Genomic DNA, 19,847 nt, shown 5'->3' with positions numbered 1-19,847 from the left:
ATTCACGGAATTGTAGCGAACACTTTACAGCGTAAGAATTTTATACTTTAAGTATGATTAGAACAATATCAAATACTGCATTATGGAGAAGGTAGCATCTAATCATTGGTAACCATGACGACAAAGCCACACCATCATGTAGCCTAGCACGTATGGAAACAAACTGGTTAGCTTCTCGTCTTTTGTACGATTTTATTGCTGCTCTGTTTTAAGGGGAAACGCTGTTTATGACATGGTGACATAAATCATGTGGTGTGAATTCAGGCAAAGTTGGTATTTTTATAAACACGTCAGCAGGGAGGAGGTACGGGTCGGTTTCTGAGCTAGCTGTTTCCAACTTTTGTATGAGCCCCAACCAGGTGTGTTATGTTCACAGACAAATTAGCTCGACTTGAACAAGTATAAACCGTGAATAAACTAATAAAAACAACTTTGGAAAACTATTTCAGTCGCTCTGTTCAATAGTCCTGTCCCTCACTTCTGAGGCCATCATGGCGCCTCGAATAATTAAATTATGTAGTTGGAAAGTGTCAATAGTGCAGGGCATTCTGGGTAAACACAACCTAATCAAACCTAAAAGTCTGGCACTAGTGGGAGAAATGACTCCTGGTCTTTTACTAAAGACAAAAGAGAAATCCTCCAAACACTAAACTCTGATGCTACTCCATATATGTTTACATTTTGTTAAGGAGGAAATTGAGCTTGTCTTAGGTTTCTGTGTTGTTTCCTTCAGTAGTTCTTGGTGGAGCGCCACCACAGGCGAGGAGGTAAACAGCAGTTTTTCCAATTAGTCTGGATTGTTTGACACAAACTGCACCATGTTGATACGATGAGCAACAACAAGAAACATCTATTTAAGTACAAGAAACAGCTGTTCCAAGTCATGATTATAGATTTAGACAGTAAAAATTATGTGTTTAACAAGAAAAGCTTGAGGAAAAAAATCAAAACATCCCACATATAAGGCTGCCAAAGTCTACAAAGCTGTAGGATCTGGGACACTTAAGCCATAGCTGTTAGAGGTAGCTAATGAATCAATAAATGCATTTTTACACACCTTTGGTTTCCATAATTGCTGATCTGAACTAAATCAGCAGCTATGATTTGTATAATTAATCATTATTTCATCTCAGAGTATCAAACTGTCCAACAAATGTTCTATCAGGAGGAAAAAGAAATCTTCATGCTACACTGCAGCTTCCAAGCTGATGTGCAGCCCTGTTACTTCAGTCTGTTTGACTCATTTGCTGTATGTCTTTTTCTCCATTAACCAGCTGCATTTCTATGACAGCAGCCGGCGGCAGCCTGCACAATTCATTGTCTAAGGGCTAAATGGTTGCTGTGGTTAGTTTCTGTGTGTCCTCGACTGTTTTGAAATAGACTTTGTCACCTTTTGTCCTTTTTTGGGCCTCATCAAATATACATTTAGTATTCAATGTGAGACCCTCCAGTTGCAGAAGATGTCTCGTCCAGAGCTGAATGGGCTCGCTGGTATTTTCCAGGCGGCTGAAATGACGAGTTTGACTAGCGGGGCGGATAGAGTAGCAGGACTCCAGCCACCCTTCATTTAACCACTAATATTACAGGCTATTAATTATTCAGAGCAAGGGCTTATGACACCATATATCACTGAGTTTTGTGAGGGAAACTTTCCCAGACTGAAGAGAGAAACTGAAATTATTGCCCCCACATAAAAAAATATGTATATATTTTGAAATCAATCAGAAGGTAAATCTTAGTTGGGGACATTGTTAAAGGAGCAGTATTGCATAAAATCAACTTTTTTGAGCTTCAAATCATGCTATAATCTTATTCTCTCATCAAAAACAAGTCTGGAGTGTTGCTTTAATTCTCTCATGCATATTTGAGAAATATTTTAATTTCCATGGCAACCATTCAGCTGTGCAAAACGCCTGGGTGGACGTAGCCCCGCCTTCGAGACACAGCTCCTCCTCAACCACTCAGCTCCTTTTTAAACTAGCCGCTGGCAATTAGAAAAGTTTTTAAAGAGACAGAGGCTCAATTCCAAGACATTAAATTACAAAATCTTTTCTTTTTTCATATTTAATATGTATAGCATTTTTATAACAACTGAAGTTAACATAGTTATGTGACTGTGCTATATCCCTGGAAACATCCGTGCAGTCGTGTCTGTTGGGGGTCGGAGGTGAGGACTGAGGAAGGGAGGTGTCTTCTTGGCAGTGGAGGCTGGAGGGAGGACGGGAAGCATTGATTCCTTTGGCAGAGGTTACAGCAGTGAAGCGGTTGCTGCATACTGAAGTCGCTCGATGCTAAAATGTTGCACGCGCCTCGATACGCAGTGAAATGCATTCCCCATGCTGCTGTTTAATGTCTAAAGAGGGCGGAGGAATTGTCTGTTTGAATTATGATCTGGAAAAGAGAGACTGCTTATTGATTTGGTACTTAGTGAAAGGGATGACGATGTTGCCAAGACAAGTGAGATTGAGCACCGCTGGCAGTCGAAAAGAGGTATTCAGTTATGGATGGATTGGTGGGAATACAGTGCACTGAATGCAAAAGGAAAAGTCTGGCGCAAGGAAGTCAAGCCCCGGCCTTGCTCACGCGGTTTCAACTATGAAAAGGTCACAAGTAGAGTCTGACAAACACACCGAATAAACAGATAATCTCCTATCTCAGATGCATGCCTATATTCCAACATAAACATATTCAAACTCCTTGTTTGCTTGTCTGCGCATGATTGTTTTCCCAACAGTGTTACATTGGTTAGTCGTGTTTATTCTGTTGCTGCATTGAAATGAAATAAAATGTCCGCATAATATTCCTAAGATTGATTAGGATGCAAATTGCCTTGTGAGTCCAATTGGTAAGGCTTGGCCCATTTTAATTGGCTTCTGTTAATTAATGCCAAATGTGGAGACAAACTGAATTACTTGCAGATTTTCTGCGTGCTATTATCTCCCAATTGTCTCAGTTTGAAAGTATAAGTCTGTACTACTTATTTAATTCTTTCTCATAATAAATGGCTTTAGAAAATTCAGAAGCAGAGCAGAAAAAAACACAAAAGAGTATTTTCTAGAGCAAATATATTAGTACACTTGAAACGAGATGAAACTAACATGCAAGTAACTTTAAAGTAAAATACAGGAGCTTGTTTTAAGTCAATAATTCCTTAATATTTTTTAAAGTACTAGTTTCAATGGTAGATTATTTTACTCATAACATAGGAAAATATCTTGTTATAAGTGAAGTAATCTGCCAGTGGAACTAGAACTGGGTTGCTAGGTGACAGGCTGGGCTTGGCTAGGGTTGCTAGGTAACGACGCAGTGGCAGTTGATTTTGAAATAAGTGGAAAAAAATTTCCAGTGGAACTAGTACTTTTATTATCAATATTAAGGACTTATTGACTTGAAACAGGCTCATGTATCTTGCTCAAACCTGACTTGTTTTAAGTTTTATTTTATTTCAAGTGGAATAAAGGGGCATTGAACTACAAAATAATTAACCAGATAATACAACAAATAACGGCAATAAAAATAAACTAACCAAACAAACAAGGAGGTATACATTAAAATGGATACATTCAAAACAAAAAGGAAACACAGAATATAATCAAATGGTGTCCCAACAAAAACAATGTAATTGTTTAACATTTGTGAATTAGGATATAGTGTTTTCTTTTAATATTGGCAGTTATTTTCTAATTTGAATTATTATTTTTCTATTCTCTAACATTGCTTGATTAACCCAGCATCAAAAAGGCCATTCCCTGGAAGAACACCATATTCAGAGCAGCAATTAAGTAGTTAAAGAAGAAATAGGAGCTTATTTTAAGTCAATAATTCCTTAATTTTGCTGAAAAAGTACTATCTCTACAGGCAGATTTATTCACTTTGTTAGTATTTTCTTGCTGAAAAGTGACTTGTAAATTAGTTTTGTCTTATCTGAAGTACACCAAGATATTTTCACTAAAAACTAGAACAAAAATACTTGGTAAGATTTTGTGTTTTGCAGTGACGGAGAAAACAGGGAGTCTTGGTGTAATAAAATGGTTTTGGCTTCTAAGAAACATTGTGATGTTCAACTTTGTTCATTCTGAGATAAACCTAATGAAATTTTATTTATTTTTTCACACAAAAATTATTTCTTTTGAGAAAAGTAGAGAAACTACTCAGACATAAGAGTGAGTTTTCAGTGGTAGTTTGTGTTAATCTTCTCTAAACCAGCAGCAAATTATCTTTTAAACACATCAATCCACTGTGGCGCAAAAACCTAAAAATCACAATCAATCTATCAAAGTGTGATAGTTTACAACCCGAATGAAAAGAAAACAAATCAAATGCTTCTAAAATCTTTCTCCTTGAGAGTTGCTGTCAAATTGAAGCGGCGCTTCAGCAGGCATGCAATGAACCGTGGGTCATTTATTCGACCTCTTTGCAGCTGATGAGACATTTGCGCGATTCGCGGTGCAAAGCAGAAAGATTCATATTTTCACACCATTAAACAGGTGATGCTGAAGCTCCACGTAGACGTATAGCGGTTAAAATTGCATCAAAGAGTGAGTCAACGCGCCGTTCATCACAAGATTTATGTCGCCAGCCGGTCGCCGAGTCGAGGATTTCTTCAGGAGCAAAAAATAAACATATTAGTGTGATCAGCCGGGCTCTGAGAGAGAAGAGTGCCGTGAAAATTAATGGTCGTCTGTTTCTATGAGGACTGAAGCGCTGTTAGAACCAGGGTGACCTTGAAGGGTGTCGTTGGGGGAGTGATTGACGTGGCAACCATTACCGTTGGTAACAGAGACAGAGGGAAGGGGAGGGATGGACAGACGGGTGGGCTGTTAGCCAGACGGCAGGTGTGGCGCGCACCTGGGAGGTTATGAATGAAATCTGGCTTCTCAGAGGAAAGATGTTGAAACTTCTGAAGAGTTCTGGAAGAAAGAGGAGCTGTGTTGGCTCCAAGTTTAGGTCAGAAGACAGATTTCATGGTCATTTCTCACTTCTTTTTTTTTCAAAATAGAAGGATGGATATATTGACAGCAGCAGAACAGAACTGCTGTTCCCACAACGGGAACGTTTCACAGCATTTTGAGGTACATAAAAGCTTGAGGCTAACAAGGTTGGCTCTACCTTATGGTGGCTGAAGGAGAAAGTAGAATTTTTATAAAATAAAATGAAATAATTTATTTAATAGACAGAAATGGGAAAGCTGTTAAATGTATCCATGAAAGAAAAACATGGCTGAAACCACATTTTTGTTCTTAAAGGTCAACATTAGCATTGCTAACCAGTAGTCCACAAGCTAGCATTAGCATTACAGCAAACGTACATCTTTCCCATTTGAAGCAGGTTTCTTCAGAATTTCCCTTACTTAAAGCTGGGGGGGGTTTTTAAGTTTGTTTTTTTTTAACATATTTTACTGGGGAATATAACAGACCACATGATCACTACTGTAGAACTACTTCCTTTTTTACTTCAAAATAAGAGTTTCAGACATAGCAGTGAAAAACTAGCTAGTTTTTGTCAACACAGACTTCACTTTGAAAAGAAGTAATCATTTATATAAATATTGAAGATCTTGTTTTGAGATTTTTCTGAATCGCTACTGTTTAGACATCTTGTCCAACCAAAACAGAAAGGAAATATTAACCATTTATTGTTTTAAAGGTTTTCTTGCATTGGAGGCATAAAAATGTCCAAATTTAAGTGTTAGCCCAAGATTTGAGCAAATTGAAGCAATAAATATGTTTTTAATCACACATTGTGTCCAGCAGCCATAATATCAGTTTAAGGTGCATGTGTGAAAAACATTGATCTTAATGATCACTGTTTGAGTTCAGAAATTTACCTGTGATGTCGTGCTGTTTGAAAGCGTCGCTGTAGATCTGATGCTGATTGGGACAGTGCTTTTTCAGCCATTTGCAAACATCCTGCTGAGTCCACAGAGCCACTGGTTTGGACAGCTTCACGTATCCAGGCTGAATGAGAGGAAAAAATACAAAAATAAATCAGAAAGCATTCACTGAGCAACCTTTTAAATCTAAATGTGTCATGGATAAATTCTAAAAAGTCTTAAACTACCCCTAACTTCATAATAAGTCTCACCAAAATCTGTGAACTGGTGTTGATTAATAATTTTACTAGCTGCTGAAGATCTTTAAACGTACCGCATTTTCAAAAAATGTTTCAATGTTTCAATAAAACATTAAGCAAATGTTTTATTGTCTGTGTGAAGATTCTCAGTTTTCCAGGTTTTATGTTCAGGAAGTCATTTTGTTTAAACGTTAACTCCCTTAATTTCCTACTGAAATTGAGCAATGAGGCGATAGTCACTTGTCCTCATCCAGCCGAGTGACCAGCGTAATTTATCCATGTGAAACTTTAAGCTTGTACACATGCAGCCAGCAATGCAAAAGACGAAAGTTGAAAAATGTTCGAGCTGCGTCTTTAAAATGATGTTCAAAATAGCAGGCATACAAAATAAAATTCACATTAAAAAAATACAAAAATAATTTATGCATTTAAAAGAACGTTGCAAAAACGTTCAACGTTTTTGCTGTCACTGAAACGGTCCCCCTTCATTGTTGTTCATCGCTCTCCGTTCGTCAAGCCCATAATGTGCTGCTGTAAACTTAGTATAAGGGGGAATTTTTCTGCCATAATACGAGAGCACACATTTTCATTTTGAAAGCAGGATTCCATGTCTTTTGTTCTCAAAACTTGTAATGCTTGTACTCCAAACTTCTGCTCTCTTTCAAATATTCACTGTGCTTTCTCAACCCTTTCTCCTCGCACTCAAAACCTGCCCCTGCTCGGATCAAATCTCCACTTGAAAACCTCTCCGCTCGCTTGCGAAACATTTTCTGCTTGTGCTCAGAGCAAAAAAGTACCATCGCCTGGCAACCTCTTAGCCAATAGAATGACAGTGTTGCACTGGGTGCGTTGGTTTCCTTCTAGTGGGTGTGCCTGTGTAGCTACTATCGATTGTAGCAACCTCCAACTACACATAATGGTATATAGATAACCATTAACAGAAAACATATATATTTATAAACTGTTGAATGGATGGATGTTGTGACTAAGTTGTAACACTGTTGATTCTGTGGATCCATTTTCTTTGGCTGGGTGAACAAACTCCTGCCTAAGTTCAGTGGCTGCTAGCGATCAGCAGCGCACTGCTGGCGGATGTTTAGTGCAACACGGAGCAGAAAGCTGAGGTCGTTGTTTCTCACTACATCCTACATCCTAATCTTTAGGTGTATTCTGAGCAGTTTCAGTGTGCTTTCTTGCTGACTTGCAGGTGTTAAATGAACCATTTCTTAATTTGCTTATGTTCTGTACTTTCTTCCGCTGCAGCTCACTGAGCTGTCTTGGCCAACATAAAAATGGCTCATAAAAGTCCTTGAATAACCAGAAATGTTCCACACATTTCAGACGCCTCTCCAACCAAAATACTTCAACAGCAGGCAACGCCTTATGATCCCTCCTCAAAGTGTCTGCAGTGCTTCTGATTCTGATTAAGCGGCCACTAAATTTGCACACAGAGAAGTGATTAAAATTTCACATCTACAACCTGCTCTTCGGGCTGCTTTGTGCCGCGGCATAGCAGTGGAAAGTCCTTGGTTTTCCCTTTTCGCTGCTTCCATCATCTCTGCCCCAAATTCAATCTCCTACAGTCCCTGTCAGATGGAACGGGTTTTATCTCCCCACAGCTTTTCACCTGTTTCTTTTCTTCCACCACTACTCCCACTCGCTCTATATCTAGCTTCCTAGAGAGAAAGAAATTGAGGGAGAGGCGCACGCTGGTTTGGGCATATGGTCGGTATCTCCGGGGTGTAGGTGAAATGACAGACAGCCAAAGCAAGCAGGCGAGTGTGCGGGCGTGTAGGCGAGGTCGCAACTCTCAACGCAAGTGAGCATGGATAGATGTTGAGTGTATGTAGAAGGGACAGGGTGCTGTCACAGGAAGAAATCACATTAACCATTAAACACAACTCGGCTCTGTGCTAATTAACTCTGACTGGAAGCCCTGAGGCGACGGAGTAGAGAGGAAAGCCAAGATGGAGAAGGAAGGAGAAGAAGAGGGAGAGGAGAAGCTGACAGATGAGGCAGCGAAATAAAAAAAAGAAGCCAAAGCTGTGGAGTAGACTCAGCAGATTGACATGAGAGGGTCTCATTTTCCATGAACCCATTTGTGAGTCAATGGCCATCTGTGTTTTACATTCTGCACCGATTTAGCCCATAGCTGTTCTCCTCGGGCCGCTACAAAAGGCTAGCTGGTGCCTTCCTGTTCGCCAACCAGCAGAGAGAGAGAGAGACCACAACAGGCCATGGTAGATAAAAAATTTATAAAGAAGAAATTCAAAAAAACTGAAATTTTGAGATCAAAATGTTTCCTGGAAACAGCCAGGAAATTTCAGTTCCAGAAGTCAAATATTTGCTAGAAAGAAAAAATTTTTGATTAATCTCAGAAACTTTCTCAAAAATACTTGGACATTTCAAAGTTTCAGAAGTCAAACATTCACTAAAAAAATGTTTAAAAAATAATAATAATTAAGCTTAATCTCAAATTTCTCTTTTTGGTTTAATCAATTGTCAAAATAATCAATGGATTAATCACTTACTAAAATAACCATAAGCTGCAGCCCTGAACATAACATTTGAAATGACTAATGTTTTTGCATTAACTGCTCTTTTTCTGACCTGATAAAATAATTTTGTTTGTGAAGCTCTGATGTGAAAGCACTACATCAACAACGAGGCGATCATTTTGTGATGGCAATCATTTCCAGACACGGTGCATTTTGGTTCCAACATTGTCAGACTGAGTTTATAACGATTTGCAATTTGCTTAGAGTAATTTCATGTCAAATAGATTAAAGTTGTTCATAGCATTCCTTGAAAAGCTGAAATATTTAAACATTCTTGGATATTTTAACAGGAATTGAATAAAAGTCAGCACAGTTCATGTTTTTAAGCATCTTTGATCAAAGACAAAAACAAAACAAGCATACAGTGCTGAGAAAAACATTTTCTGTCTACAGACTTCCTTTGTTTACCATTTAAATGTTTAAGATTAAGTATTTTTTATAATCCAGTTATACTGGACAGTTTTTGGTCAGTTTAATCAGATTTAAAAATCAAGACTTTGACTAGGCCTTTTCAAAACTTTTATTTGGTTGTTGAGTCCTTCAAAAGTGGACTTGCTGTTGCATAACCCAAGTGTCCTTGAGCTCAAGTTTGACCTTGAGCTCAAGGACATTCTCCTTCAAGATTTTCTGCAGCATAGTAAATGGTTTTATTGATTACAGAAAGTTGTCCTGGTCCTGAAGCAACTTGCTGTTAAGTTTTTACACCTGATGTAACGAGAGTCACACTTTCAAAAAAGTTGAACTTTTGTCCACAGAATCTTTCCTAAAAGTCTTGGGTATCATGATGGTTTCTTTCCCATTGACGCCATTTTTGCCTCGTTTCTTTCTTATTGATGCTTTAGTTGTTATTCTGAGTTCTTTTGTTACTTTCTGGATGAGTCCTTGATGAGATCTTGGAGTAATTTTGGTTTGTCAGCCATTCCTAGGAAGGTTCGCAACAGTTCCACGTTTTCTCCTTTTGCACATAGTGCTGCGTTTCCACTGACCAAATAATCATGCAAATTGGAATTACGACAATAAATTTGCTTAATGTAAGAACGGCAATTTTGAAAAACTTACAAAAAACCAGGATGTTTTTTTTGCATCCTAGTTTTCTGCATCAACAATTTATTTCGCAAAACTGCACTGGATACATTTTTTTGCGTCAAACATGAAGCATGATCAACAACAGGATGTTGCTACTGGAGGAAAAGACGAAGAAGAAGATGACAGGAAGTGATGATAGTAGGGCATGTTTTAAATGACTCATCCTTAGTGGAATCTCTATTTGTAATGGAAACGTAGCTACGGTTTCCTCTGATTCATTCTTGAATTTCAGTCATTAGGGCATGATTCGTTTCTTTTTTAGATCATTTGACCTAGTTCCTGTTGTCAAATGTTCTTGATCCCAGAGTATAAAGCAATGCAGCTTTCCCAAAATGTATAAATTACAGTTTAATAATTAACTTACCAAGTGCAGCAAGACTGGTTTCTCATATACGACCATTTTGGTTTGGATAACTTCATGTTCCTTTAATAATTTGAGTTCCCACTTAAATAAATGTTTACATCCATACTCTTAAAACTTCTTTGTCACTATTTGTAAATAATCTGTCTTAATTCTCAAAGAGACATGCACACTGTAATATTTTTATTGACCAATAAAGTTGCACATTGCTCTGGATTGGAAGATTGCTTGTTTATTTATATTCTTCTATTCTATTAAATGTAAATAGTTTAAAAACAGCAATTTTGATTTTCTCTGGTTTTTGTTTTAGCTTATATAAAAGTTTGATTAACAGTAATATTTAAATGCAAAACATAAAGCAAAAACAGAATAGTACGGTGGTAAATTTAAAGCTCTAAATCAGCTTTATATTTTTCATTGCACATTGTGTCATTTTTATTGTTGTATCAGAAACGACCAATTAAAGTATGAAACGCCCCAGAGTAAATGGAACAACAGAATACAGCTTCCAAATTTATCATAGTGAGAAATCAATACCTCTCTGATGGAAGTAGAAACTCCACAGCAGAACTGAAACTAAAATCCACTGCTTAAAGCAAAGTTTAAAATAAAACCCCACAGTAAATCTATCATTTTTATAAACTCTATAATCTGAAAACTTAAACTGCTGCACAGATGTTCATTCCTGGTCTACGTTGATTTTTTGTCTTTATCCAGCAAGAAACTGCAGATTTACATTAAACCTCCACACCAGCAGGATTCACTGTCACATACTGCCCCCTGGTGTCCGAACAGAACACTGCACCGTGAAGAGAAAGGAAACTGCAATGGCTGCAACCAAGTTATTTTTTTTCCCTAAATTTTAATTGCATTATTTAATAACAGCACCACTATATGTGTACACATAACAGCTATGTTATGTTTCTTGTTTTTTTTTTCTAACAGGTTTTTGACTTTTAAAACTCAAATTTTCTTGTGTTTTTTTTCTAGAATGTTTCTGAGATTTTCCTAGCAAATTTTCAACTTTTCAAGCCCAGAAAGTTCTTGTAATTTCTAGATCTTTTCTGAGATTAATCTCAAATTTTCAGAGTTTTAAGTCGGAAATTTACTCCTATTTTTTTTCCATACTACCTTCTATATAAGGTAGTATGGAACCTTATATTATTGTTTAAATAAATGTTCTATATTAATAATTAATCTAAAATGTATCTAAAACCTTATTTATTCACCCCAGTAGTTTCTGTGTGTTTCTACTATATTTTTATATTCATTGAGATAATAATTAACTTTATTTAATTATTTGTCTTGCCTTCGAGAGTCGACATTGTTTTAATTTTGTTGTGCTTTCTTTCGTGCACAATGACAATAAAAGGAATTCTGATTCTACTTGTTTACACTGTCTTCTTCTCTCGTCAGTCACCATTTGAACTGAGAAATTGGTTTCTGAATCGAGTTGTGACCCTAACAATCTGAATTGAATCGTTAGATACTGAAAGATTTGCATCTCAAGTCTCCAGCAAAGTTAGAGTTGAATTTCTTTAGCTGGTCTTGATTGGCACCAAGCGACCGGCTGCTGGAGGCTCAAAGCTCCACGTTGTCTCTGCTGTGCGACTAATTGCCAGCTCTGCTGTCCCTCGGCTCCCTTTTCAATCGGACCAGACCTGGCAGGAGATGAAACCCCCCCACCCTCTTCTTAATTAATCTGCGAGACACACGGATAGGGCGGCGGGGCCGTGCGCGTCCCGGATGCATTACTGAGCTTTCATACGAAGCCTCTGTATGAAATTGGATTTTCAGCCTGAACACAACGAGTGCGCAGGCGGCCCTTCAGAGGCCCCCGACCTTCATATTTGGTCGGGTCCATAAAGAACAGCAGGGCGTGTTAAACCCAGACGAGATGAACTCACCTTGAGCTGCATATTGATTGATGATTTGCTGTAGACTTTAGCTCCCCTCTGACTCCAACTGATTTTTATACATCATGCTTAATCTGTGGTAAAAAGCTCAGACTCCATTATAAATCCCAGCGATGATTCATCAGCAACACGGATTCAGAAAGCGATATGGTTGATGAGATTAACCGAAATATAGCTGCACTGGAATACCGACGTTATGAGGCGTTAAGATTTAATCAAAGTCAAATTAAAGATTTTTTTTTTGTTGTTGTCGTTTGGTCTTACAAATACAGCAGCGATTTGGTTTGCTTAATTTTTGTTTAGATTAAACAATTTATTTCTTAAGGTGCTTGAAATTTATTTACAGTACTTGCATTTATTGGGGATTTAATGTGACAGACCAACACAGTAAAGAACTACAAAATGGAGGAAAAATAATGCAGATTTTTTTAGGAATAAGGGGAAAGAAATTTAAGTTTTAGGATAAGAAAATTAATAAAGCAACATTATAGTCATATTTAATTAATTAGTATATGTGTTCAGATGAGGCTCGCACCTTTAGAAAATAACTTAAATGACTATTAAATATAATTTTCATTAAGCCTACATTTTGTTTAATTTATGTCTGATTTAATAGTCCAATAATTAAAAGATAGTTTCATCAAATATAATTCAAAGAGCATCACAGTAGAAAGAAAAGCTTGAAAAAATTACTCTGTATGTAATTAATGTGTTTCATTTACTTTTCAACAATATTCACATTTATTTAATGGGTCTGTGCAGGATTTTTTTTTTTGCATAACTGCTGGTGAAAAAAATGACATCGCAATAACTTTAGGCAAAGTTTATTATATTACAACAAAATATGTAAAATATATAAAATCTATAAGATAATCTAATCATTATTTTTATTTAATGTATTTTATTGGGATGTAGCCGACCAACACAAAGTAAAGCATGAATGCAAAGACAAAGTAAAACTTGATGATTTTCTTTCAACTTCACAATTTAGCAATAAATAAACATCATAATGTGACAAAATGTAAAAAAAAAATAAAGCGTTAAGATTTTTGCTGTGTTTTGTTTTATGCCATTTTCAGTTCCATTTGTTCATCATAAAAAGTTGTTTTCGTTTCACTTTATGAATTATTATATTGCTTTGTCATATGATTACTAGGTGAAAATTAATAAAATCAAATTTAAAAGTGCTACAATAGATCCAAATGGCCAAACAATACTATAGTGCGTAGCTATATAGATTTTTTAAACTGTAATAGCAAAATATCCTGGAAGACACAACTAATAAAATTCAAAATATTCAATATAAAATCAATGTGGAATTTTTTTAGGGCCTAAAAAAATGAGTAATAACATCAAATTAAAAGTTTTTGCGATTTATTTTCCACTCCTGCCTGTTTTAGGGTTAAAAAAGTGCTTACAGCTGAAACAAACTAAATATTTGACATGCTCGAGTTTATTCCCCCCAAGAAAGAGCAGCTTGTGTTCCTATTTTAAATAACACGGCTCTGAAAAATCAGATTTGATGGCTTTAATTTGAAATCACATGTTAAAGCGCAGCATCAGCTAAATGCAGCGTCATTCTTTAACAGGAGCCTCAGATACTCTGGGCCGTTATGTCACTGTGACTTTAATTTACGCTAACTTGCTGCGGCTCGGTTTAGCTCAGCTTCTGCATGTATTGATGAACGCTTTTAGGCTGCCTAATGGAAAACATTAACATTATTCATAATTTAAGCTTTAATGCACTTGATCTGTTGGAAATTCTCCAAAAGAGTGAGGATGTTAACTCTAATGCAGACACTTGACACTGAGATGGCACGCTCTGTCGCTTCAATTATACATTATAGTGCAAAAGTTTTAAACCAGTGCTAATTTTTAACAGGCTACCTCCAGGCAGCCATCACTGAAGCCTTGATGAACAGCACTCCAGGCTTCCTGAAGGCATCTTGAGGTTTTTATTTTTACTTCATTAGTTTTCAAACTGGTTCATCTATAACAAATCTCCACCCAGCAGTTTGGTAAGCACTTTTTCTGTCCAAAATGTTTCTTTTAGGTAGAAAAGTAGCATTTTCTACCCAGAAAACCACTGGTTGTCAAGACAACCAGCTGCTTGTGGTTTTGACAACCAGCGGAACGGGCTCTTTGCACCTCAGCTTCCGCGTTCGGGGAAAAGCGGCTCAATCTTTTCCGATCTTTTGAAAAAAGCATTTTACACTGGGTGTTTGCAGGGCTTGTCCAAGGTATCAATTAATGATGTACATCGATCCGAAGCCCCGACAATAAGCTGGATAAAGGTTTTAAGATGTTCGCCTCGTTATACACAGATACGAAGGTGAGTTTTACTTTCTTTAAACTTTGTGGCTAACATTAGCTTTAGCTTATACTAGACTTTTTTTTTGTAAAAATGTGCTATTTAAGTATCTAAACATTTTTCATCCATTCTAACGGACAATGTTTTTACCTTGTTTTCAAGTATATTACGTGCGTTTATTGTCGTTAGTGTCAGAGACCAAGTAACGGGGATTTTACGGTTCAGGCTTTTTGCTTCTGAAGCCTGAGGGACAACAAGCCCATAGCTTAACAGTAGAGCAGCTCTGGTGTCAGAGTTCTGGTTCAGCTGACTGTTCAGGTTCAGAGTTGTTGCTTTTAGAAAAATATGGCCGTGTTCCTTAAGGTCTCTGTGTTATTTCGCTTTATTAGTTTTGCATGCTTTTTGTGAAGCAGGACGGTGTTTACAGCAGTGTGTACAGGCAGATCAGTTGCTCGGTTGTCTGGCTCTGGTCTGCTCTCTCATTCACATAAACTCTCTTTCAGGCTGAATACAGAAGTGATTCCATGGAAATAACACAGGAGGCTCCTTTACCTTCTTCTTTAGGCTGAAGAAGTTGATCCGAAGTGAAGTGAAGGCTGTAAACTTTGCTGTGTGGCGTTAGCTTTAACTGGTAGCGACGAATATTCACAAGCCACCGTCTTCTTAATTCAGGACAGTTTGGAAATCCATGAAAACTTAAAAGCCCTTTATATTAGGAAGACAGCAATGTTCATAGTATTGTTTTATTTGCGTCTGAAATAAGACTTTGTCTTTTCTAGCTGTCATGGTAACTCAAAGCGGAAAAAAAGAGAGCCGCATTTGCGCATGCGGTTGTGACGTCAGCGCGGCAGGTGCAAAGAGCCCATGTCAAAACTTCTTGCAATTTTATCAAAAAACTTTAATAAAAATATTTATTTACCCAAACAAAATGTATTAATCTGTTTAGCTTTTAAAGAAAAATATTTCTGTGAGTTTTTAAATATATCGTTATTTTAAGTCTACATATTACGTAGTATATTCTTGATCCGATGAAAAAGCCACTAATGCTAATTGTTAGCAATGAATTGGATTCTCCATAAACCTTAGCACAAAGCTAGTAGTAACATCTATTGCTAACCTAGCATTACTGTACAGATGCTAATTGTTTTATGATAGCTGTAGTTACAGCTCATTAAATTAAAATGCAGTTGAAAAGTTAATTATTATAGTAACTATTTTGTTTTGAATTAAAGATGACATAACATAAAACTCGGTTTCTCAGAAAATTGTACTACTACATCAGAAAATGGAAGATAAAATGATACAGAAATTTTAGCTTACCGAAAAAATGACAAAATCCAGTGGATCAACAGAAAATCATCACCAACTGGAAACAGTTTTCATACCTGCGTCCATCCACTCTTCCTCCAGACTCTGAGGCCTTCATGTCCGAATAAAACGCAGATTTATTTTAATCTAAATGTGAAAGTCGGCTAAGAGAGTTTGAACCCAAGTTGTGTGAAATATCTATTGGTCCAAACTCTTGAATGTGCTTTGCTTCTAAATCCACCCAAGTTATTCTTTTTGCAGTTGTTTATCCCTTCTAGAACAGTTTTTTCTTCCACTATTTGTTTTTATCAATATCCTTGTACACAGCTCTTTTTTGCTTTTTGTTTTTTATTTACTGGGCAATTATCAACACAGAAGCCATAAAACCTCTGTTTTATTTAGTCTTTTATAACTTTCTAATTGTCTAAATAATTTAATTCTTATGTTTTCATTGAGTGCCAACCATAATCAAAACTAATTACAAAAGCCTTGAAGGCCTTGAGGTTTAAACTTCTTAACTGCTGAAATAAATTAACCATTATAAGATAATTGAATATTATGAGCTGCCTCTCTATTTAAAAATATACAGCAAAGTCTTACACTGCCTGTTCAATCTAAAACATGTATATTTGTTCTTAGTAGCTACAGTTTTCCAGGGTTTTCATATGAGAAGCAAGAGAAAAACAGTCTGAAGCTGCAAAGCTTCACCATCCATGTTGTTTATCAGTCAGCCAGACTCTGTAAGAATGTAGACAGAAAAAAACGACTCTTCTTAAAGTTATATTACCAGTAAAGATATTAATTAATCCTTAAAGCTCTGCCTTGATAATTCAAATTACAACATGTCTACCGGTGCCGGTTTTCCAGGGGAATTTCTACCCAGATAATCTGGTTTTACTCCAGTACCAGCAGAGAAAGATAAACAACCACCTCAGAAAACTATTTTTGTTCTGCACAAATACGTTCCTGAAAAGGAAACGCACGTTGTGTTTTAAACGAATCAGAGGCTCTGTCTGGTCTTTAAGTGGCTCATCCAGGATTTACACCGAGCCCTTTTCTCACTCTAAGTGCTTCCACTCACTCAGACTGACAGCTGATTACCAGATGTTTTACTCTGAGAAAGGAGAACATGAGCTTGTGTCTGTGCATGAGAAGCAACCGCTCCTGCCTCCATCCCCGCATCTCTCCATTTCAGGAGAGGAAGTAAAGGATCACTCTGTGTTCCTGATAGCACATCTACACACGTAGCAACAGCTGACAGACTTGCAAAACAGGCTTTTATTGTCCTTTCCTGTTTTATTCAGAGTCAGAGCTGTGATTTAAACAATTTCTGCAGATCCAGAGATCAATTGAAACTATTACTGACGTTGTTTGAAAACAAACTAGGGACAAAAGTTATAAAATTATGAGTTGATATAAAGTTTATTTCTATGATCCATCAACTAACAATTATTTGACAGGCAGACATTTTTTTAATCCATCTTGCATAAAGGAGGGTGTCTGTCTTTCCATAATATGAAGGGTTATCTTTTCTTAGTATACTGAGTTGTAGGACTTATTTGTGTCATTTGAATTAAATACTGACTGAATAAACAGATAATTTTGGTTAAACTTAGACATATTTATAAAATATAAAGATGGGAGCCTCCTAGGTTGCTGTTAAGGGTTAAGAAATATATACAGTCTGTGGTTGCTCTTAAATTAATGTTAAAACTTCGCTTCACAAAGCGCTTTAGCTCACTACAGCCCTCTAAAAACAATATTGCTTATTAAGATCGTGGCTTTTTTCTGTCATGTTACAATTTATCTGCCTCAAACCGTCCGCTTTTCTGCTACCACAGCCTCGCCTTTGTAGCACATCAGTAATTTTTAAAATAAAAAGTTGACGCTGTTCCGCCTTGAAGCTCAGCTGAATAAAGTGAAACTTAAAGAACATGCCGAATGTTTTTATTTCAAAACAAAACCGCATAAAGTGCATTTTGCATCTCAAACTGGACTCTCCTCGGACTACTTTTCCTTCTACTTGCGGTATTATCGCCGCCATCTTTGTTTCTATATCAACGGCTCCGCCTGAGGACGACCAGCGGCGCCCACTGCTGGATGGCGGCCAAACTACAACACTAACAGAAGCTCTAACGGACGTTACTAGCTAATCGATTCATTTGAACTAATTTGAATCTAATACAGTAGTTAATTGTAAGTCAACTAATTGTATGCATCCGTAAAACAGACAAGGAATACAAATGTCTTACCCGGGTCAGCTCGGACTCTGAGACGGAGCGGTGCGGCGGGGAGCGGCGGTGGTACGAAGGCCGGCGGAGGTCCGGGTAACTCGGGCTGTCGTCGTCCAGCAGGACGGCCTCGGCGTCCACCAACTCCTCGTCCTCCTCCAGCTGAGAAGTCATGTCCTCGGGACGCAGCTGGTGGTCGATGCCATTTTGGCTCAAGTTGCAGTGAACAGCTGGACGGGTTGGAAGATAAAGGGAAAAAATAAACCAAGATGGGAAAAAAAGTCGACATTTTCTCCTGAAACCAAAAAGCTTTACCTGAGCTGTATTTAATCTGGTTAATTTGTAACAATGTGAGAGGATGACCATGACAGAAAAGTTTGTAAAAATTAAAAAATGACGAGTAAAAGTCTGAGTAATGACTGTTTTCAAATTATTTCACATTGAAACAGCCGGATGTCCACTAGATGGCAGCAGATGGTGAGAAATAATAATCCACATCATGGTCCAATATCAATAAGTCTGCCACAATAAGCAATTAATCACATGATAAATGAAATTGAAGTCAATAATTTTCATTCTGATCAATAGTTTTAAGGGTAATTGTGTTTACAGAGACACCATTATCCATTTTATTTATGGTTTCTGTTGTGTGTGGCTTTAATTTCTGCTTTATTTACCATTTCTGGTTGTTTTGTTTTGGATATTTAAAATATCTTCCAGTTCCATTGTTGAGTCTTTTCTTTTTCTACAATTAAAGTTTATTGATGTTTGAGAGAACATCTTAAAAATTGTGTCAAAAAGACCCCCACATGTTTCATAACAATAATAACCGAGACAATCTGACAATCAGTTATCGTGAAAGTAATTTTTTGGTAGAGATAGTTCAGATCATTTTCGGGAATGAAAAGTGGCAAACTCATAGAATATTTAAAACTCAGATTACAAATTACAAAGCAAAAAGTAAAACCAAGAAAAGTTTAAAATAGAACTGAACATTTTAAAACTATTCAAGGATGAAGGTCAAAAATACATGAAAAATTTAAAGCATATTTTTAGTCACTTTTTAAAACGGGGTTCTATGGAGTTGGTACGAGCTGTCATTATCTTATGTGTTGTTGATTTTCATTTGAGCGACCTCAGTTTGGTGAAACATTAAAACATAATTTAAAAAGCAAAATATTTCTTTAAAAAACACTTAAATCTTTTATTAAAATGCTGGGGAATGTTCCAGAGTGTGTGCTAAACTTGGCCAAATACTATTTTTTTTAATCTTTATTACAAAGAACCTGATATGTTTTCTAAAAGGTTGCAGCGATATGAATGCGTTTCAGTTCTTTTAGTATTGTATTAATATTTGTATCATGACTAGGCCTGTCACAATAAGCAATAATTAACTGCATGATCAATTAAAACTCAATTTCCGTTTGCATAATTTATCATTTATCTCTTTTCTTTCTCTTTTTCTACCAAAAACTGAATGATAAAAGTCTTCAGTATGATGCTTTGGCCTTTTGTTGAAGGACAATTTTGTTTATAATTCACTTCATTAGTTGTTCCTGTTGTTTTGTTTATTCATTTTGGATATTAAAAATGTCCTCCAGTTCCTGTGTTAAATGTTTATTAGAATTTATTGATCTTTAATAATGTGTTCTTGCATTATTTTGCCATTATATTACTTAAAAAGGGTCTCAAAACAACAAGTTGTTTTTTTTCATCTCAAATGCTTATTGTCCAACAAAATTTGTTATTGTAGCAACCATACTACAGTTAAAGAATGGTTGTTTACATGCTGTAATTTGATAAAACACAAACGATTCATTGCTTGATAAAGAACAAGAAGAATATCTGGAGATTGTTTGAATCATGTTTTATATAAACTTCCATTATTCTGCCCGTTTCACTTTGGAGTATTTATTTTTAGTCCTGGGTTTCTATGAAGTGTGAGGCCAAAACACTATTTTAGTTTCATCAGGCGGCGAGGCGGACACAGAACCGACAGCCAGC

General features: G+C 36.6%; 1 protein-coding gene across 2 annotated transcripts in view; it reads right to left on the bottom strand.

Moving 5' to 3' along the window:
• Window positions 1-19,847, bottom strand: part of samd12 (sterile alpha motif domain containing 12) — a 119,256-nt gene that overhangs the window by 78,614 nt on the left and 20,795 nt on the right. For both annotated transcript variants that reach the window (XM_032581877.1, XM_032581876.1), the window contains exons 2-3: window positions 17,865-18,073; window positions 5,828-5,957 (exon numbers count right to left, since the gene is read on the bottom strand). In XM_032581877.1, coding sequence (XP_032437768.1) covers window positions 5,828-5,957; window positions 17,865-18,073 — 339 coding nt within the window. The remainder of the gene's footprint in view (window positions 1-5,827; window positions 5,958-17,864; window positions 18,074-19,847) is intronic.

This window comes from Xiphophorus hellerii, chromosome 13 (assembly GCF_003331165.1).
Source record: "Xiphophorus hellerii strain 12219 chromosome 13, Xiphophorus_hellerii-4.1, whole genome shotgun sequence".
In the NCBI taxonomy this organism is placed as follows: Eukaryota; Metazoa; Chordata; class Actinopteri; order Cyprinodontiformes; family Poeciliidae; genus Xiphophorus; species Xiphophorus hellerii.
This window is presented reverse-complemented; position numbering and strand designations above follow the sequence as displayed.